General features: G+C 30.0%; 1 protein-coding gene across 6 annotated transcripts in view; it reads left to right on the plus strand.

The window, feature by feature from the left end:
* Positions 1 to 12,231: 12,231 nt before the first annotated feature.
* The window catches only part of LOC107453016 (uncharacterized), a 34,846-nt gene continuing 24,534 nt past the window's right edge, over positions 12,232 to 22,543 (plus strand). For 4 of the 6 annotated variants that reach the window (XM_087158783.1, XM_087158784.1, XM_087158787.1 and 1 more), the window contains exons 1-4: positions 12,232 to 12,359; positions 15,157 to 15,526; positions 18,102 to 18,203; positions 20,225 to 20,281. In XM_087158783.1, the coding sequence (XP_087014909.1) occupies positions 15,172 to 15,526; positions 18,102 to 18,203; positions 20,225 to 20,281 (514 nt within the window). In that variant the 5' untranslated portion in view covers positions 12,232 to 12,359; positions 15,157 to 15,171. The remainder of the gene's footprint in view (positions 12,360 to 15,156; positions 15,527 to 18,101; positions 18,204 to 20,224; positions 20,282 to 22,543) is intronic. The other 2 variants (XM_087158785.1, XM_087158786.1) reach the window with 1 other exon arrangement.

Raw genomic sequence — 22,543 nt, forward strand, 5'->3', positions numbered from 1 at the left:
TTCACAAATCTCAATAATTTTTTCATGTGGTATGCTGGTATACAAATTTTCAAAATCAAAAGTGTTAATGCTGGAAATATCATTACTTTTAATAAAATCCAAAACTTCAACATTACTTTCAATAATAATATTTTTCTCTTTTTTAATTTTAAGCAAAATAATTTTTAAAAAACAAAAAAACCTTTTACTAATATCAGAATTATAACTATTAGTACCACATGCTATAAACCTAAATTTAATCGGATTTTTATGAAATTTAACTATTGGAAATAAATATGGAAATGTAATCCTATTTAATTTAAATTTTAATTTTTTACTAAATGCAATAATTCTTTTTTCAATAACTTTTTTATCTTCTTTTAACTTTAAATAGGTATTATTTGCATTATATTCCCCAATAATCAATTTTTTAAAAAAATATTTACACATAATACAGAAATTATTTGAAGCTTTATCTACAACAGTAACAATGAATTTATCCTTAAGATTTTTAATTTTTCTAGATAAATCATAATCAATAAAAGTACCTTTAGGAAATGAACTAAAACTGGTATTAAATAAATTAAATTTAACCCTTTCAATAATTTTAGCTTTCCACTCAGAAAAACCTTCAACAGGCCAATGATATTTTCTGGAAATTTTTGCAATAAAAAAATCTAGATCTTTTTTAATGGATAAAATAAAACCTTCTTTTTTCATCTTAACTCTGGTTCTAAATTTTGAACCCTTACTTAAAATGCTAATTAGATCCTGATCACCCACAATTTCCAAATTTCCGGTAATAACATGTCCATAATCATTATCAATAAATTTTGAAAAACCCTCCTCATTACAATAACAATCAGATTTAGAAATACAATTAAGATTTCGACTTAAAAAATTATAATTACACACCTTTTTCCTAAGTGTAGAAGAATATTTAAAAGCAGCAGTAACCCTAATTTGTTCTAAAGGAAAGAAATCAGAAAGACCATGAATAATCTGTGGTAACTTAGCATTTTCAAAATTCTTATCATGAAAATTAATCGTACAAAAAACCCTTTCGACTTTAGAAACATTATTAAAAAGCAAATCAGTTTTCTTGACACCAATTTTTGATTTAATTAAATCCAAAACTATAAATTTAACAAGTTCAGTATCAAATTTAATTTTAGAACCAAATTTAATAAGGAAATTTTTTAAAACTTTATTTTTAAAACCAAAAATATATTTCCTAATAGTGAAAATATTATTCAAATTAACAGGTAAGTTACAAAAATTCGAAAACTCATCAAACTCAATAAATTTACCCTTACCTTTCCCACCTCCCCTTTTACTTCTAAATTTTGAATCACAAACACCAGGAAAATCAAAAACTTTTAATTTATTATAAATACAAAAATCTTCAGTATTAACAGTACCTTCCCCATTAAATTTACTATTTAATCCATAAGGAAAAAGAGTTTTAAGACTACCAATGTAAATATTTTCTAAATCAAGTCTTTTATCTAAATTTTCCATAAAATCCAAAATAAAAAGAGTAACATTATTAAAATCATGAAATTGAAAATGTAAAATTTCATAATCCGTGGAACAATTACTATTATTAAAATGTTTTATAGCTGATCTGTGGGAATTAATCCGCTTATGAAATTCAAGACCTGTCTGACCAACATAACACAAATTACAACAATTGCACTGAATTAAATAAATAATATTAATACTTTTACAAAAAAATACATTAGAATGACTGTCAATTTGAGAACTATCAGCCAAAGGACAAGTTTTACATTTTTTATTACAACATTTCTTAAACTTTTTAAATTTTTTTATATTTTTAAATTTATTTAAACAAAATATTTGACTTAGTAACTTTTTGTCCGAAGTAATCCCTAAGTCAAGACTAACTTCAGTGCTCCTTGTTTGGGCGCGCGACGAGCCAGGCGCCATAAAATATTTATATATTGTACTTTGCATTATTTTAAAATTAACCTAAAAGGAAATACTAAATTAGACATATAAAACCTAGACATCCAACAAAACCCTTTGACGCTTTAAATTAATTAGAAAACACCTAAAGCAAGAAATAAAAACAAAATAATTTTTCAAATAAGAAAAGCGCAAATGCAGCATAAACCAAATTTGAAAAATACAATACTGAAAGAAAACACAAATAACTAAGATCAAAAGGATAAAACTTCTTTGAAAAAAACGCGCTAAGAAGCAGCAGAAATTTCAGAAAAAAGTATCAATACAAAACAAATGAAATAAAATAAAAATATGACCACCGAAGCCGACGTCTTCAGGGGGTACCGGCCCCGGTAGCCATTAAAAACAAAACCATTTCTATTTGAGGGAGAAGCAAAAGCTTAAAATATCTCCCTCAGTACCCCGATGGTTTTGTATAGAGGTCCAGGAAAAACAAGATACATTCAAAAGAATAAACAAATTACGAAAAGAAAATCAATAAAAATCATCAGAAAATTAAAAACTCACAGTCACAGGTCAAGAATCCACTTCAAAAGCAAGTGGAGGAAAAGAAAACACTAAAAACTGAAAAACAACGCCCCCTATAATAATGCGCAGTAGAAGTTTAAAAATGAAATGAAAAAGGTCAGGAGAAGGAGATACGTAGATAAATTAAGATAAATTACCGGGAGAAGGTACTTTAATCTATGTAGTAGCCCGATCACCGTATAAGCGTGGTTCAACGGCTAAGACCTCGTGCAAATGACTTACGCCTTAAGCGAGGGGGTGCAGGTTCGAACCCCGGCGGAGGTCAATTTTTAAAATTTTTTATATTTTTTTCTTTTCTTTTTTTTACATTATATTATTTATTTAATGTGTTTTTGATATATTAAAGGATCCTATATGTAAAAAATTATTTTTTTATTCGGGAAATTTCAAATAATGCTTAAAAACTGGAAAAATCCAGGAAAATTAGTTTATTTTCATTATATTATTTTTTTAAACTCTTTTTACAATATTTTCACGATAGTTTAGCATTCGAAATGTGTTCCATGCTTAAAATCAAGTGTCTTTCTTGTTGAAAGAACGCAAAATGGAATAAAAAATAAAATAAAATGGCGGAAAAAGGTTCAATTTTCAAGTCTATCTAACTCCCTCTAATATTAAGTTATAATTTTCAAACTCGGACGGAAAGTTGGCCTCTATGAGCCGAACAACCCTACAAAGAAAATTTCTTATAGACCTATCAGGGGGGCTGCAGACGCCCCTTAAGTCTTTTGTTTAGCTAACCGGGAGAAGGTACTTTAAACTGTGTAGTAGCCCGATCACCGTATTAGCGTGGTTCAACGGCTAAGACCACGTGCAAGTGACTCACGCCTTAAGCGAGGGGGTGCAGGTTCGAACCCCGGCGGAGGTCAATTTTGAAAATTTTTTATAGTTTTTTCTTTTCTTTTTTTTTACATTATATTATTTATTTAATGTGTTTTTCATATATTAAAGGATCCTATATGTAAAAAATATTTTTTTTTATTCGGGAAGTTTCAAGTAATGCTTAAAAACAGGAAAAATCCAGGAAAATTAGTTTATTTTTATTATATTATTTTTTTAAACTCTTTTTACAATATTTTCACGATAGTTCAGCTTTCGAAATGTGTTCCATGCTTAAAATCAAGTGTCTTTCTTGGTGAAAGAACGCATAATGGAATAAAAAATAAAATAAAATGGCGGGAAAAAGGTTCAATTTTCAAGTCTAACTAACTCCCTCTAATATTAAGTTATAATTTTCAATCTCGGACGGAAAGTTGGCCTCTATGAGCCGAAACACCCTACAAAGAAAAATTTTTATAGACCTATCAGGGGGGCTGCAAACGCCCCTTAAGTCTTTTGTTTAGCTAACCGGGAGAAGGTACTTTAATCTATGCAGCAGCCCGATCACCGTATAAACGTGGTTCAACGGCTGAGACCACGTGCAAGTGACTTACGCGTTAAGCGAAGGGGTGCAGGCTCGATCCCCGGCGGAGGTCAATTTTTAAAATTTTTTATATTTTTTTATTTTCTTTTTTTTGCATTATATTATTTATTTAATGTGTTTATGATATATTAAAGGATCGTATATGTAAAAAATAATTATTTTTATTCGGGAAATTTCAAATAATGCTTAAAAACTGGAAAAAACCAGGAAAATTTGTTCATTTTTATTATATTATTTTTTTAAACTCTTTTTACAATATTTTCACGATAGTTTAGCATTCGAAATGTGTTCCATGCTTAAAATCAAGTGTCTTTCTAGGTGAAAGAACGCATAACGGAATAAAAAATAAAATAAAATGGCGGGGAAAAGGTTCAATTTTCAAGTCTATCTAACTCCCTCTAATATTAAGTTATAATTTTCAAACTCGGACGGAAATTTGGCCTCTATGAGCCGAACCACCCTACAAAGAAAATTTCTTATAGACCTATCAGGGGGGCTGCAAACGCCCCTTAAGTCTTTTGTTTAGCTAACCGGGAGAAGGTACTTTAAACTGTGTAGTAGCCCGATCACCGTATAAGCGTGGTTCAACGGCTGAGACCACGTGCAAGTGACTCACGCCTTAAGCGAGGGGGTGCAAGTTCGAACCCCGGCGGAGGTCAATTTTTAAAATTTTTTATATTTTTTTCTTTTCTTTTTTTTTACATTATATTATTCATTTAATGTGTTTTTGATATATTAAAGGATCCTATATGTAAAAAATAATTTTTTTTATTCGGGAAATTTCAAATAATGTTTAAAAACAGGAAAAATCCAGGAAAATTAGTTTATTTTTATTATATTATATTTTTAAACTTTTTTTACAATATATCACGATAGTTTAGCATTCGAAATGTGTTCCATGCTTAAAATCAAGTGTCTTTCTAGGTGAAAGAACGCATAACGGAATAAAAAATAAAATAAAATGGCGGGGAAAAGGTTCAATTTTCAAGTCTATCTAACTCCCTCTAATATTAAGTTATAATTTTCAAACTCGGACGGAAATTTGTCCTCTATGAGCCGAACCACCCTACAAAGAAAATTTCTTATAGACCTATCAGGGGGGCTGCAAACGCCCCTTAAGTCTTTTGTTTAGCTAACCGGGAGAAGGTACTTTAAACTGTGTAGTAGCCCGATCACCGTATAAGCGTGGTTCAACGGCTAAGACCACGTGCAAGTGACTCACGCCTTAAGCGGGGGGATGCAGGTTCGAACCCCGGCGGAGGTCAATTTTGAAAATTTTTTATAGTTTTTTCTTTTCTTTTTTTTACATTATATTATTTATTTAATGTGTTTTTGATATATTAAAGGATCCTATATGTAAAAAATAATTTTTTTTATTCGGGAAGTTTCAAGTAATGCTTAAAAAATGGAAAAATCCAGGAAAATTAGTTTATTTTTATTATATTACTTTTTAAACTCTTTTTACAATATTTTCACGATAGTTTAGAATTCGAAATGTGTTCAATGCTTAAAATCAAGTGTCTTTCTTGGTGAAAAAACGCATAATGGAATAAAAAATAAAATAAAATGGCGGGAAAAAGGTTCAATTTTCAAGTCTATCTAACTCCCTCTAATATTAAGTTATAATTTTCAATCTCGGACGGAAAGTTGGCCTCTATGAGCCGAAACACCCTACAAAGAAAATTTTTTTAGACCTATCAGGGGGGCTGCAAACGCCCCTTAAGTCTTTTGTTTAGGTAACCGGGAGAAGGTACTTTAATCTGTGTAGTAGCCCGATCACCGTATAAACGTGGTTCAACGGCTAAGACCACGTGCAAGTGACTTACGCGTTAAGCGAGGGGGTGCAGGTTCGATCCCCGGCGGAGGTCAATTTTTAAAATTTTTTATATTTTTTTCCTTTCTTTTTTTTACATTATATTATTTATTTAATGTGTTTTTGATATATTAAAGGATCGTATATGTAAAAAATAATTTTTTTTATTCGGGATATTTCAAATAATGCTTAAAAACAGGAAAAATCCAGGAAAATTAGTTTATTTTTATTATATTATTTTTTTAAACTCTTTTTACAATATTTTCACGATAGTTCAGCTTTCGAAATGTGTTCCATGCTTAAAATCAAGTGTCTTTCTTGGTGAAAGAACGCATAATGGAATAAAAAATAAAATAAAATGGCGGGAAAAAGGTTCAATTTTCAAGTCTAACTAACTCCCTCTAATATTAAGTTATAATTTTCAATCTCGGACGGAAAGTTGGCCTCTATGAGCCGAAACACCCTACAAAGAAAAATTTTTATAGACCTATCAGGGGGGCTGCAAACGCCCCTTAAGTCTTTTGTTTAGCTAACCGGGAGAAGGTACTTTAATCTATGCAGCAGCCCGATCACCGTATAAACGTGGTTCAACGGCTGAGACCACGTGCAAGTGACTTACGCGTTAAGCGAAGGGGTGCAGGCTCGATCCCCGGCGGAGGTCAATTTTTAAAATTTTTTATATTTTTTTATTTTCTTTTTTTTGCATTATATTATTTATTTAATGTGTTTATGATATATTAAAGGATCGTATATGTAAAAAATAATTATTTTTATTCGGGAAATTTCAAATAATGCTTAAAAACTGGAAAAAACCAGGAAAATTTGTTCATTTTTATTATATTATTTTTTTAAACTCTTTTTACAATATTTTCACGATAGTTTAGCATTCGAAATGTGTTCCATGCTTAAAATCAAGTGTCTTTCTAGGTGAAAGAACGCATAACGGAATAAAAAATAAAATAAAATGGCGGGGAAAAGGTTCAATTTTCAAGTCTATCTAACTCCCTCTAATATTAAGTTATAATTTTCAAACTCGGACGGAAATTTGGCCTCTATGAGCCGAACCACCCTACAAAGAAAATTTCTTATAGACCTATCAGGGGGGCTGCAAACGCCCCTTAAGTCTTTTGTTTAGCTAACCGGGAGAAGGTACTTTAAACTGTGTAGTAGCCCGATCACCGTATAAGCGTGGTTCAACGGCTGAGACCACGTGCAAGTGACTCACGCCTTAAGCGAGGGGGTGCAAGTTCGAACCCCGGCGGAGGTCAATTTTTAAAATTTTTTATATTTTTTTCTTTTCTTTTTTTTTACATTATATTATTCATTTAATGTGTTTTTGATATATTAAAGGATCCTATATGTAAAAAATAATTTTTTTTATTCGGGAAATTTCAAATAATGTTTAAAAACAGGAAAAATCCAGGAAAATTAGTTTATTTTTATTATATTATATTTTTAAACTTTTTTTACAATATATCACGATAGTTTAGCATTCGAAATGTGTTCCATGCTTAAAATCAAGTGTCTTTCTAGGTGAAAGAACGCATAACGGAATAAAAAATAAAATAAAATGGCGGGGAAAAGGTTCAATTTTCAAGTCTATCTAACTCCCTCTAATATTAAGTTATAATTTTCAAACTCGGACGGAAATTTGGCCTCTATGAGCCGAACCACCCTACAAAGAAAATTTCTTATAGACCTATCAGGGGGGCTGCAAACGCCCCTTAAGTCTTTTGTTTAGCTAACCGGGAGAAGGTACTTTAAACTGTGTAGTAGCCCGATCACCGTATAAGCGTGGTTCAACGGCTAAGACCACGTGCAAGTGACTCACGCCTTAAGCGGGGGGATGCAGGTTCGAACCCCGGCGGAGGTCAATTTTGAAAATTTTTTATAGTTTTTTCTTTTCTTTTTTTTTACATTATATTATTTATTTAATGTGTTTTTGATATATTAAAGGATCCTATATGTAAAAAATAATTTTTTTTATTCGGGAAGTTTCAAGTAATGCTTAAAAAATGGAAAAATCCAGGAAAATTAGTTTATTTTTATTATATTACTTTTTTAAACTCTTTTTACAATATTTTCACGATAGTTTAGAATTCGAAATGTGTTCAATGCTTAAAATCAAGTGTCTTTCTTGGTGAAAAAACGCATAATGGAATAAAAAATAAAATAAAATGGCGGGAAAAAGGTTCAATTTTCAAGTCTATCTAACTCCCTCTAATATTAAGTTATAATTTTCAATCTCGGACGGAAAGTTGGCCTCTATGAGCCGAAACACCCTACAAAGAAAATTTTTTTAGACCTATCAGGGGGGCTGCAAACGCCCCTTAAGTCTTTTGTTTAGGTAACCGGGAGAAGGTACTTTAATCTGTGTAGTAGCCCGATCACCGTATAAACGTGGTTCAACGGCTAAGACCACGTGCAAGTGACTTACGCGTTAAGCGAGGGGGTGCAGGTTCGATCCCCGGCGGAGGTCAATTTTTAAAATTTTTTATATTTTTTTCCTTTCTTTTTTTTACATTATATTATTTATTTAATGTGTTTTTGATATATTAAAGGATCGTATATGTAAAAAATAATTTTTTTTATTCGGGATATTTCAAATAATGCTTAAAAACTGGAAAAATCCAGGAAAATTAGTTTATTTTTATTATATTATTTTTTTAAACTCTTTTTACATTATTTTCACGATAGTTTAGCATTCGAAATGTGTTCCATGCTTAAAATCAAGTGTCTTTCTTGGTGAAAGAACGCATAATGGAATAAAAAATAAAATAAAATGGCGGGAAAAAGGTTCAATTTTCAAGTCTATCTAACTCCCTCTAATATTAAGTTATAATTTTCAAACTCGGACGGAAAGGTGGCCTCTATGAGCCGAAACACCCTACAAAGAAAATTTTTTATAGACCTATTAGGGGGGCTGCAAACGCCCCTTAAGTCTTTTGTTTAGCTAACCGGGAGAAGGTACTTTAATCTATGTAGTAGCCCGATCACCGTATAAGCGTGGTTCAACGGCTAAGACCACGTGCAAGTGACTTACGCCTTAAGCGAGGGGGTGCAGGTTCGAACCCCGGCGGAGGTTAACTGTGAAAAATTTTTATAGTTTTTTCTTTTCTTTTTTTTTACATTATATTATTTATTTAATGTGTTTTTGATATATTAAAGGATCCTGTATGTAAAAAATAATTTTTTTTATTCGGGAAGTTTCAAGTAATGCTTAAAAACTGGAAAAATCCAGGAAAATTAGTTTATTTTTATTATATTATTTTTTTAAACTCTTTTTACAATATTTTCACGATAGTTTAGCTTTCGAAATGTGTTCCATGCTTAAAATCAAGTGTCTTTCTTGGTGAAAGAACGCATAATGGAATAAAAAATAAACTAAAATGGCGGGGAAAAAGGTTCAATTTTCAAGTCTATCTAACTCCCTCTAACATTAAGTTATAATTTTCAAACTCGGACGGAAAGTTGGCCTCTATGAACCGAACCACCCTACAAAGAAAACTTTTTATAGACCTATTAGGGGGGCTGCAAACGCACCTTAAGTCTTTTGTTTAGCTAACCGGGAGAAGGTACTTTAATCTATGTAGTAGCCCGATCACCGCATAAAGGTGGTTCAACGGCTAAGACCACGTGCAAGTGACTTACGCCTTAACCGAGGGGGTGAAGGTTCGAACCCCGGCGGAGGTCAATTTTTAAAATTTTTTATATTTTTTTCTTTTCTTTTTTTTCCATTATATTATTTATTTAATATGTTGTTGATATATTAAAGGATCCTATATGTAAAAAATAATTTTTTTTATTCGGTGTCTTTCTTGGTGTCAGAACGCATAATGGAATAAAAAATAAAATAAAATGGCGGGAAAAAGGTTCAATTTTCAAGTCTATCTAACGCCCTTTAATATTAAGGTATAATTTTCAAACTCGGACAGAAAGTAGGCCTCTATGAGTCGAACCACCCTGCCGAGGGAAATTTTTATACATAAATTAGCGGGGACGCATTTGCCCCTTAAGTCATATTTTCAGCTAACCGCTAGAGGGTACTTGAAGCTATGTGGTAGCACGCTCGCAGTATAAGATTGGTACAACGGCTAAGACCATGTGATAGTGGCTTACGTCTGGAGCGAGAGGCCGCGTTTTCGAACCCCGGTTGTGAACGATTGTAAAATTTTTTCTTTTGTTTATTTTACGTTATATTATTTATTTAATGTGCTTTTCGATACATTAAAGCATTCTATATATAAAAAAATATTTTTTTTATTCGAGAAATTTGAAATTATGCTTAAAAACTGGAAAAATCCCTGATAATAAGTTTATTAATATTATATTATATTTTTAAACTCCTTTTACAATATTTTCACGATAGTTCAGCATACGAAAGGTGTTCTATGTATAAAATCAATTGTCTTTCTTTGTAAAATAACGCATAATGAAATAAAAATAAAATAAAGGAAAATGGCGGGAAAAAGGTTGAAATTTCAAGACCGACTAACTCCCATTAATATTAAGCTGTAATTTTAAAACTCGAATCGAAAGTAGGCCTCTATGAGTAGAACCACACTACCAAGGGAAAGTTTTATAGATAAATTAGGGTGGCCGCAGTTGTCTCTTAAGTCATTTGTTTAGCTAACCGCTAGAGGGTACTTGAAGCTATGTAGTAGCACGCTCCTAGTATAAGAGTGGTGCAACGGCTGAAACCATCTGCTAGTGACTTATGCCTAGAGCAAGGGGGCGTGGGTTCGAAACCCGGCTGCGGTCAATTTTTAAATTTTTTTTCTTCTTTTGTTTATTTTACATTATATTATTTTTTAAATGTGTTTTTCGATATATTAAAGTATTCATAATTTATTCTATAATTTATTATCCATAATTTATCCAGTCCATAGTTTATTAAAATATAAAATGTTTTTATCGTGTTTTTTAAAAATTCACGCTTGAAAACCCTGAGTCAACCTCTATTAAATGTTTTTTTATAGAAGGTTGTTTTCCAAGTTTCTGGATTAGGGTAATAATCGTAATATAGAGCAGCATGTTACAGATCTTGTTTTAAAGTTAGAATGTTTGCACGTAAACTGCATTGCAAACCTTTTTAGGTTTATAAATTAAAAGGTTTTTGCTGAGTGAAAATAAACCTATTTTTTCTATCTGAGATATATTATTCTTTACTGTTATAAAAATCGTTTCATTAATTAAAGAACTCTTGGAAAATTGCTTAAATTTAAAAATTCACAACTAACTTATCACACATGTAAGTTATTTTGGGGAGCAAAACTGGTCAGTTGAAACAAGCGATTCTGAAGTGTCGTAATTTATTTACTGACGTTTATTTCTGGGGAGTTGTAGAAGAAAATATATACACTTTGCTTATTTATTTCTATTTAATATGCATGGTGTTTTCAATATAAATGTAAACATCAACAATCTCCAGCTCTTAACTTGCTCTACTTCCGGTAACAAAGTATGCAGCTGTTGTATATTCTGCAAGGCGATATTTTCGAACTGATAATTTTGTTTCTTATATAAGAAATAAATTATGCGACTTCAGAGCTCAAATCTACTGTATTTCTTAAGATATTAATGATATTAAGTAATTCTGATGCGTTTGAAGGGAAAATTTCTTACAGTTATTTAGAGATATGACTCCCAGTGGCTCAGTGGTAGCAATTCGAGCTCCCGTGCCGCAGATCCAGGGTTCAATCCTTGGGCAGGGCAAGATTGACTCAGCCTTTCATCCCTTCAGTGGGTCGATTAATGAGTGCCAAGCATGCTTGGGAACTAAACACTGGGGGTTCCGCGTTCGGCTGACCACCTAACTGGAACATCTGCTCCTGCACTCCCGAGCCCAAAGCCAAGAAAACAGAGATGGGCACAGTAGGACTTGGCCCTCGATGGGCTGTCACGCCACTGAGTTTAGTTTTTTGATTTAGAGATGTATTGTTAAAAAAAAAGTGACCTAGTTGCTAGATATGGAAAAAATTCGCTTTTTTGGAATTTCTGATTTGGCCTCTTTTCATTTGTTTATTACGGTTTGTTCTGGATGCACCATCATACGTTAGTGTTTGCATATTGTTCGAGTTGCGAGATTAAGTCCATTTTACAAACTATCATTTAGGTTTAAATTTCTAAGTTAGTATATTGTTAACAAGGTAAGAAGTGTTGAATAACGATTCTTTTTCAAATGACAATTTTTACTTATTGAAAATACTGGTCTTCAAATGACGATACTTACAACTATTCTTCTCCCTAAATAATACACAAATAATGTATCAGGTAATAAATGTCCGTACACAAGATGTATTAGTCAAGAGAGTCTCAAAATACTATGTGAGCCAAATGGCCTCAAAACACGCTATAAACAATTATCCGGAAATACAGGCAGTCAAAAGCTTGCAGCGCGCCTAGTGTAGAAAACATCATCCTTTGGAGCGTGACGTTGGCTTCTCGGCTACCGAATTATATTTGTATCAACTATTTTTCACATAGTTTTGGCATCAACAGTAATTCTTTAATTTTTTTTTTATTATTAAAGTTTAAAAAAGCGGTTGCGCGAAAGCGAAAAGTATTGTATGCTGTTTACAATTATAGTATAGTATTTTTGAAATTTGCGAATTTTTGAATGTAAAGGTAAGTTACTTATCTGGCTCATTATGATATGTACTCATCTAATTATCAGAATGATTAATGATGTCTCAGATTTTAAAAACTGGAGGTGATGAAAGCGAAAATGTTACAGGTTGTCGTTGTAGTTTGTTGTTTTCGACTACTAGTAGGATCAGTGATAAAAGTTGGCTGGTCTAAGCTTTCTTTTTATTCCTTTGACATTTGGTGTTACTTTTCACTTTTTATGAAAACCTTGTTAGTTAAATATTTCGCTAAGCGTAAGGTAGACGTTGTATATATCTAATCGATTCTATTAATACTTGAAAGTATGGGTGTGATCTCTATGAAAAAAGTGAATTGTTCTTCCTGGAAAAGTGGAGTGCGTAGTGGAAAATGTTAAGCAAGCGTAATAAAGTCATCTTTGAATTTACAATAAACTTTTATTAAGCAAGAAAAAAAATATAACTTAAGCATCATAAAACTTCGAGACCACGAGAGTATTCTTCTCTCCACAGCATAAAACAGCTATTGTCGCTCCATACATTTATATATATATCATTGGTCTGTCTAGGTTTATGTAAGCAGTACCTATATTGTGAAAATTAAAAATTTTATTGAAATATCAACGCATAAATGTGGTAAGATAAGAAAATATATTAAAATATTGTCACAACAAATAAATATCATTTAGAACTAGTAAATTTCATATGTTTCTAAAAAAAAATTGCTTTTGTAAAATTTTGGGCTTAAAATTGTTTAAAAGTATTTTCCTTAAGTTGTATTTGTTAAGGTGCCACTCAATGGTAGTAAATCAGGGTTCCCACGGGTCAGGGAAAACCTGGAATTGTCAGGAAATATTATTTTAACCCCAAAAGTCAGGGAAAGATGCAATTTTTTTACAAAAACCTGGAATATTCCTATATCATACCTGGAAAGTAAACAGTCTTAAAATTGTCAGTAACAGTAATCAGTTATTGTTATTCAAGTTAAATAATTCTAATATCTATTACATCTATTTGTTGTAAGAGGTTCTCATTTCAGTCAAACAAAAATTTTCCTTTCCTCATTTAATATTATTTTACACAGAAAATCTAATATTTCACATTACAAATAATAGAATTAAATTTTCCTGAAAAACTCAGAGAATTTTTTTCTGAAATAGAGTGGGAACCCTGTAAATTTGCCCTGGATAGACCCCTGTATATAAGTCTAATCTGGATCTGTTTTATATCAGGGGTCTGTTTAGGTTATTCCGAGAGGTTCCTATATTGTGAAAATTTAGACGTAATTTGTGAATATTAAAAATTATATTTAAAAATCAACACGAAAATATAGATTTATCGTTTCTTAAGGGATACAAAAATAAAATTTTAAGAAAAAGTATTTTGTAAAACTATCGTTTTTCCTAAAGTTGAATTTGTGAAGGTACCGCTGAATGGTAGTAAATTTGGCCTGGACAGACCCCTGTATATATACACAAGCATGTATTTATCATCCAATCTAAAACATTTGCATAATCAGTGTTTTCATCATAGAAAAAAAAATGGGTGACAATTTCTCACCCTTTCTCAAAAACAGGGTGAGATTTCAGAAAGTTAAGTGAGATTTCTAAAAACTGAAAAAATACAACTGGACTTGGAAAAAAAATCATTTCTTTTATTATAATACATTTTTAACGTCTTATATTTTTTAAAGCATTGAATATTTTTGCTGCATCATCATTGAAGATTTTGCCTTTACTAGGTATTTGTCCATCTTTCATTAGTGCATTAAAAAATTTGAACGTCTTATACGAAAAACCATACCTACAGTAAACACGTGGTTGCAGAGAAATGTGTTCTGAAAGGGGTTCCCTGGTTCGGAGGGGTTGTGTTCTGTTGTTCGAAAAGGTTCTGAACAATACTACTAAATAGGGAAGTACTGGTAAATAGGGAAGCTGGATAACGGGGCAAGTGTTGAAAATAATGAAGATCCAGGAAGAAAAGTGAAACTGATTTGATTCTAAATGACGTAATTCGAAGCTTTTTCCAAAATGCAGGAATTTTGCGAATTTTGAAATTGATTTATAGAGTGCGCGAATTTCTCGCGGTAATAATTTTTTAATGCAAGAAAAGAAAAAAATATGCGAGATTCTCGCGCTGCAGTGAAAACACTGATAATGAGGGTGAAAGAAAATGTAATAACACACTTGCAATTAATATGTAAATTTATCTTTAAATTATTTTAATGTTTGAATTAAGCTTTAAAAAAAACAGCCTTTTTTTAACTCCAAAACCTTGTTCTTGCTGTCAGACATATTCTACTCTCCTGAGTATAATAATTAACAACTTTTGAGAATTATTTTAAAAAAAATATATGTTGAGATCAGTTAATTATTGGCAGATTTAATCTAAAAAGTCAGATTGAATTGTAATAGAAAATAATTAAAATCAATATTTTGATTGATAATGATTGCAAATCTTATTTATTATCTGTAAATGAAATAGCTATAATAGGGGTCTTAAAGTATTAAAATTACAATCAGAAAAACTAATAAAAGTAATAAATAGTTTCAATAATTCTGGAAACATTTTTATGTGTGATATATAGTATAAATCATAATTACAGAAGTATATAATGCAACTATTGTGCTAGTATACATTGCAAGTATTGTGCATTATTTAGTATCTAATAAAATGGCAAAAAAGAAACTTGCGCCAGGTTTTTGACGTCAAAAGCCTAACCTTGTTTGAGATATACAATTCATGGTCCTGAACCATCGAACAACAATTTATTTCCAGTCTTGCCCTGTGAAATAATGTTGCAATATTTCATTATTTAGGATTTCATTTTAATCATGTCTGTTCCTGAAGATTCTAGACCCTTTGAGGTCTTAAGACAGCACGCTGCAGATTTTAAGACTGGTTTCGATGAAGACATCAATTCTTGTCTGGGCCTTTTGGATTCCAAACTGTCTGCGCTTATTTCTGATCCTGGATCTACGAACACTCCTTCAAAAGATGGCAACAGGCTCAGTGTAGATATCCAGTTTACAAGAGCCAAATACGACATTTATGTGCACATGAAATCTCTTTTTGATGAAATAGAATCCTCTTGGAAAGAACAGCTGGAAGATATGAGGAATAATTTTTTAGAGAATGTTGAGATTTTATTGGCTAAAACAAAGTTGCATGAAAAAGTACTTCAAAATGGTGAGTATATATATATTTTTTGTTTCACCCTTTTATTCACTGCCATTCATAGTGAAAATTACAATATTTTTTGTTAGATTCTATTATATGAAGTCCAGGGTTGGGTTTTTGACGTCAAAAAGTGGTTTTTGACATGACAAGGGTATAATACTGGTTTAAACTGTCAAAAACCCGTCAAAAATGTCAAAAACTGAAGTTTGCCAAGAAAATATATAAACTTCAAAACTACCAACAGTTGCCATGCATTATATTGAAATTTAATTATACTATAGGTAATCAGCAGGTTTTAAAATATTTTTTAATTAAAATTAAGGTAAAATAACAGATTTAAAATCTCAGAAATTTATATTCAAATGCATGTGCAGAAAAATTTTGCACAAAAATTGTTTAAATATTTATATTTAAAAAATTTTTTTTTCTTTTTGATACTTAAGAAAATTAAAAGTTTATTACTATGCATTTTTGACATATAAGGAACATATAACTAATATTTATAAGGAACTTACAAGTTATGTTGTATAAATACAAACTTGATACAAGATACAAGTGTATAAAAAAAAAAATTTTAATGTTATACCGAATATCTTTATTTTCCAGTATGTTAATTTGAATTTAAAAGTAGTTATATTTATGAATAATGATAAATATAATTCATATTGTTTATTATATTTATGTATAATTATTACACTTATCATTTTAAAACAATTTTTATCTCTTAATTTTTTTTTCTCCACTCGTATTAAGAATACAAATAATGCATATCTTGAAAGCAAGAAGTAATTATTCAACAGCTGAATATTTAGATATTCAACAAAACTATATCATATTCAGCAAAATGAATAGGCTGAATATACTGTAAATCGACACTAACTACTCTGTGTATTTAACAGAAAGCACTTAAATTTGTATTGTTTTATGTTAAAAAGATTATTAAGAAGATTTAAAAAAATATTAAAAAGATTTTTCTTTAAAAGAAGATGTCTAATGTACAAAACTGCTAATGTTTATCTTTAAAAATGTCTAATTTTTAGTATAATCTATACTATACACTAAATTTGGTTATAAATAAATTTCTTAATAATATCACTGCAGATTTTCAATAACACATGAAAATGAATACATAATATTACAAAAGATGTGAGTTTTCAAAAGTACAAGATTTTGGTTACTATTCAAAATATAAGTGTTTCTTCAAAATTTTAAATTTATTTTTTCTAGAACATATTTAGAAACACTATCCTTTAAAAAATATATAAATTTTATGTATTAATTAAATTTCACATATGAATATAGGTTTTCGACATTTTTGACAATGAGGTTTTTGACGTGACGGTTTAAACTGTCAAAAACTGTCACATGTCAAAAACCTGCCAACCCTGATGAAGTCACAACTTATTATTTATATCACAACTATTACTTATTAACTGAAGTTGGCTTGCAGGGTTGCTATTCCACAGGCAAAACAAGGAAAATGTGGAAAATAAAAGGAAATTAAAAATCACCTTAAATTGCAGGGAATTTTGATTTTTTTTTTCTTTACAAACAGGGAATTGTGTTTCTTACATTTGTCTTTTAAAAAATGATGACCACTCAAAACGTAATCTACAAGATATTTCAGTATGTTCAGCTGTTTTTCCTGCAATTAAAACTAATAATTATAGTTAGACCAATATAGCTCACACAGGAGCACAGTAATTGTTGTTTTCTCTTAATATATTGTGTATAATCACGGGTCTGTTCAGGCCGAATTTACTACCGTTTAGCGATACCTTCACAAATTCAACCTTAGGAAAAACGGTAGTTTCACAAAATGCTTTTTCTTAAAATTTTATTTTTGCATCCCTTAAGAAACAATAAATCCATATTTTTGTGTTGATTTTTTAATATAATTCCTAATTTTTCACAAATTATGTCTAATATTTCACAAGATAGGTACCTCTCAGAAAACCTAGACAGACCCCTGATAATATGTACAGGGAATTTTTTTTCCCTCCAGATTTGAGTGGCAAACCTGGTTTGTTAATATATATATTTCAAAAAATTTGCATTATTGATTATTCAATTTAATAATTTTCGTCTAAGTAAGAGAAAGTTTTTTTTTATGTTTATATTTGTCTAGTCCACTCTTTTCACTACATAGTTAAACATACATACATAATCACAATATAAGTGACACAAGAGCACAGTATTAACATAGCACAGTTAAACATAGTTAAAAAGAAGGTTTTGCTTTAAGTTTAAAGCACATTATTTTGTGTCTAAAAGACTGATTCTTTGAAAATAAATTTAATCATAACTAAGAGGGTTTTTCAGCCTCTAAAAAGCATTGAAACACTTTCAAATACCAATAAAAATGTGTAAAACTTTAAATTTTAATTACTTTAGAATATGCCACTTTTTAAAAAAAAAAAAAAAAAAATTGAGAATTTATTGGAAATTATCTATCTAAAATAAATTATTTGTTATTCTAGCCATAACTACTTATTTCTGTATTTTTATTTCTTTACTATTGATAAATATGAACATTTTTAGTGATTTTTAATTAAAATGAGTCTTTTTGTAACAAAATCTTTAGATGGTAAAAAGTCTTTAAAGAATCGCAAGGTACGAACCGAATCTCCTGGTGCAACTTCAAATTCATCATTTTCTTTGTTATCAAAAGCAAAGAAGTTACCTGGTAAGTATTTACTTGTTTTGTATAATATAGACATGGTGCATAGCTTCTTTAAAAAGTGCCTAATTTTCCTTTCTCAGAAATGAGATTTTTTTTTCCTTTACAATGTCGATTTTTGCCACATGTTATGCAAAAGCTTGCTTTTCACATTGTTCTTTCAGAAACTAGTTATTTTATTATGATCTTGTAAAGTCTTTGAAATTTTTTTTTTTTTTTTTTTTTTTTTTTTTGCATTTTGTTAATGTATATAGTGCTTAAAAATATTTTTGAGTGCTTAAAAAGTGCTTATTTTTTGTTGAAATATTTGGCTACACACCCGGATAGAGTAGAAAATGAAAGATAGAGTAGAGATGCGGAAATTGTGACTTTGCAACCATTTCTCTTCTCTTTCCCTAAAAAAAGTAATGCAACATTGATGTAATAAGTACACTTTTAATTTTGTTTGATTTAATGTTAGTTACTTCACAATTTTTTTATTTACGATTTCTACAGAGATGCTAACTGCTTCCCTTTCTTCAAACTTTTTTTATAAATTGGTAGCGAATTAAATAGTAAAGCTTGTAGAGTGAAAATAATTGCACCTACTTTTTGAAAGTGTCATCTTGATAAATGCAAAGAAATAGAATTTCTTAAGGTATTTTGAATTTTTGATATATAGTGGTGGAAAAAATAATTTCATTACCTTAAGAAAATACTTTTTTACAAAGCTGAGCAAGTTGGCCTCTCTGTTTCTTCTAAAAATAATAAAGTTGTAGTAAAATGGGACAAACGCAGTGAAATAAAAAAGTGATTTTTTGCAGTTTGATAATGTACATGGTGCATAGCATTTTTAAAAAGTTCTTAAAGGTGCATACTTTCGATTTTCGTTTTTTAAAAGCCTTTGAAGGTGCTTTTTTCCATTGGGTGTTTTTAAAAAGTGCAAAATTTTCCCTTTTCAAAAATTAGATTTTTTTTTCTTTACCATGTGAATTTTCGCTGCGTATTATGCAGAAGCGTCGTTTTAACATTGTTCTATTTAACATTTTCGCAATCATTCAACCACAATCTATTTATTTTCATCTTAACATCGGTCCATAGCGTATGAAAGAACCAAAAATTTTACTGGTTTGATTAAATACTTGTGAGTTCACGTGTTCGTCTACTGAGCTGAGTTTGACGAGGTTCTTGCACTCTCAAGTACATCTCTGCTACATTTTGCAAGATATTCTCAATTGTAGTCTTCATTTTCAACCCTTTTAAATGAAAACGAAAAATCTCTCAATCTTTTTATGGTGGCTAATATAATCAAGACAAGAATTATTTGTCAAAAACTAGTTGTTTTATCACAAACATGTAAAGTCTATGAAAATTGCATTTTGTTACAGTATATAGTTCTGAAAAATATTTTTGAGTGCTTAAAAAGTACTTATTTTTTGTTGTTTTGTTCACCCTGATATAGACACATGCATACCTACCACAGATACATTCACTGAGATCCATAAATTTTGATACCTTCATTTGAATCATTTATACATTAATACAAAAAGAATTCATTTACAAGAACAGATATTTCCACAGGAGATATTTTCTAGACAAATAAAATATTTCTTACACTGATCTCTGAACCAAAATAATAAGCAGGCAACTTAATCATAATTTATGCTTGTCGGGAATATTTACAAAAAATTTTGTCTTTACCAGTTTAGGTGTAAAATCATTTATTTATCAAGAGCTGAGTTTGCAGATAGTACGTTTCATTCTGGTTTTTTTTGGTTTCTTTATTATTATATTTTTTTTTATTTTTTTAGCTTTATTTTTTTTTAGTTTTTTTTGTAAATGTATGTATGTAAAACAAAGAAACATAAATTTTTTTTAATCCTTAAACTCTAATTTTTGCATTAGTAGTTTTTTGTAAAAAAAATATTTATTACTGAACATTACATGTAATCATTTTATGGTAGAAAAATATGATTTTGCTGATATTTCATTTTTTTCAGCAATTAAGTATTTTAGTTCAAACTAAATATTTTTCTGTTATTTTTTAGTACTCAGTTCACTCCTACCTCAAACCCATGAATCAGATGAAGAAATAGATGAAAACGGTAATATTTGTTTTCCATTGGTTCAGGGCCGTATTTTGGGGGGCAAATATCATTTTCCCCTTAAAACATGATAAAAACTAGATTTTTAGCTATAAATATTTTAATATGAGCCAATAACCATTAAGTTAATATTAAAATCATTTATATCAATTACTAATTGAATTGAATTTTTTAAAAAGTTAAGAACCACTAAGTAAGTCCTGAGAAACACTACGAAATCATGCTCAAAACTAAAAAGAATATACCGACACAATTAAAAAGCTTGATGGAAGAACCAGGTAAGTGAAATTTTTAGGGCCTTTAATGAATCAGAGAAAATAACAAAAAGTGTTTGCATCATTATGGGTATGTTTAATGTAACAGAACTGTTTTTGCGTTCACTTCAATCTTATTATAACTAATCCACATCAGTTTTTAGTGCACTTGCCTGATTTTTATTTCAAATTAGGCAGTGGTAAATGATTAGTGGTCCTGCGTTCTAATAGGTAATAAAATAGTTTGAAAGCAACTTTTTCATTCTGAAAGTGTCACTTCTCTTATTCTTCCACTGGGTTTTTTAAAATAATCCACTAGGTTTTTTAATTAATATCAATATTATTAATACAATTAATATCTTTTTTATTCAATATTATATGTATCAATGGTTATACAAATGAACAGATTGTAAAAATTTCAATTTAACACACTTTGATTCAAAATAATTTAATGTTTTCTACCCCAAATTTTCGGTTTTTGACAATGTCATACAAATTAAATTTAATGCAAGAAGAAAGTTTAATACCAAAATAATTCAAGAACATAATTGATTAATCTCTAATAATTTTATATATACGTTTATTTATAAGTACTTCATATTTATAATAGCTGAGAATCTTTACCCCAAAATTTTGAGTTTTTGTCATTTATCAAAAACGGTTTTTGACATAGCGGTTAGAAATGTATCAACCTTGCTGGTAGGGTTTATCCCAACCAGAAAAAATTCTGCCATAGGGGCTTGAGCAAAATGATGTTTCGTATGATCTTTTAATTTTTTAAATGTAGTGGTGTGGAAAATAACTTTAAATCAAATTTATAAAACTAGGAATCAAGCATTAAAGCATAAACTTAGCTACCACTAGAGGAAATTTTTCTATAAAGTGTTGAAAGTTGACAATCCTAGATTGCCAAGTGTACATGTAAAACAACTAAATCATTTCTTTTACTTTTATTTAAAAAATCCCTTATTTAAAAGACCCAAAGGTACTGTGATCCTTTAAAAAGCCCTAATTTTATTAATAAGGCCTCAAATTTCATTTTGACACTTCAGTTTACCATTCTGTAAAATTTCTAAACTGTCAATAATTAATCAATCAACCTGCAATAGATATTTATAAAGTAATTTTTTTTTCCTTTCAATTGACTACTCAGGGGTTTGTCCAGGGCAAACTCACTGCCGTTTAGCAGTACCTTCAAATTTAACCTTTGGGACAGCAGTAGTTTCACAAAATACATTTAAAAAAAAGCAAGTTCTCATGCAAACCTCATTCTCGTTGCAATCTATGGAAAAGAGGAACTTTTCTGCCAGCTGTCTTTTAGAAAAAGGTAGCACGTGTTTGGTCAGATGTGGTTAACCTAACCACCCAATCGCTTACGCCATATAAATGTGAGCTTTTTTTCGCGGAGTTGTTAAAAATGAAATGAGCTGGTTAGATGGTGCTGTCTTGTAAGCCTAACTGGTCGCTGACACCCTATTATAGTGAGTTTTTTTTTTTTTTTTTTTAATTAGCCGATCCCTTCTGCGTGGTAAGGAAGAATAGAGAAAAGCATTAGTGTTACACTATCATGCTACATACATTTTCAACCAAAAAAAGCTACTTGTATTTATTATGAAAGTAATTTTGTCTGAGTTTTTCGTTTAAAATTTAAACAGAAGGGGATTTTACTACTTTCTCTAAAAATTTAGTCGCTTTGAAAATCAATTCAAGGTCATTTCCCCTTACAAAATGTGTTAGCAAGTTTTAAATCCTTTGAAATATTTTGGAGAATAGGGAAAGTAAATCTCAAAGAAAAGGCCATTAAATAGAAAATTTACTTCGCTATTTGGAAGTTATTTTATGAAGAAATTTCCAAAATGTTCTTGATTCCTCTATAAAAAAAATTGCAAAATGGAAGATCGTTAAATAGTTTTACAGCTTAGAAATCTTTGAATAACACTTTTTTTAACTTGTGGAGTTAGAAATTGTGATCTTATATTAGTATCTATTTCTCTGAATTCTACGAATA

The sequence above is a fragment of the Parasteatoda tepidariorum genome, chromosome 3, assembly GCF_982258835.1.
Source record: "Parasteatoda tepidariorum strain Cologne lab strain chromosome 3, Ptep-v5.0, whole genome shotgun sequence".
Classification (NCBI taxonomy): domain Eukaryota; kingdom Metazoa; phylum Arthropoda; class Arachnida; order Araneae; family Theridiidae; genus Parasteatoda; species Parasteatoda tepidariorum.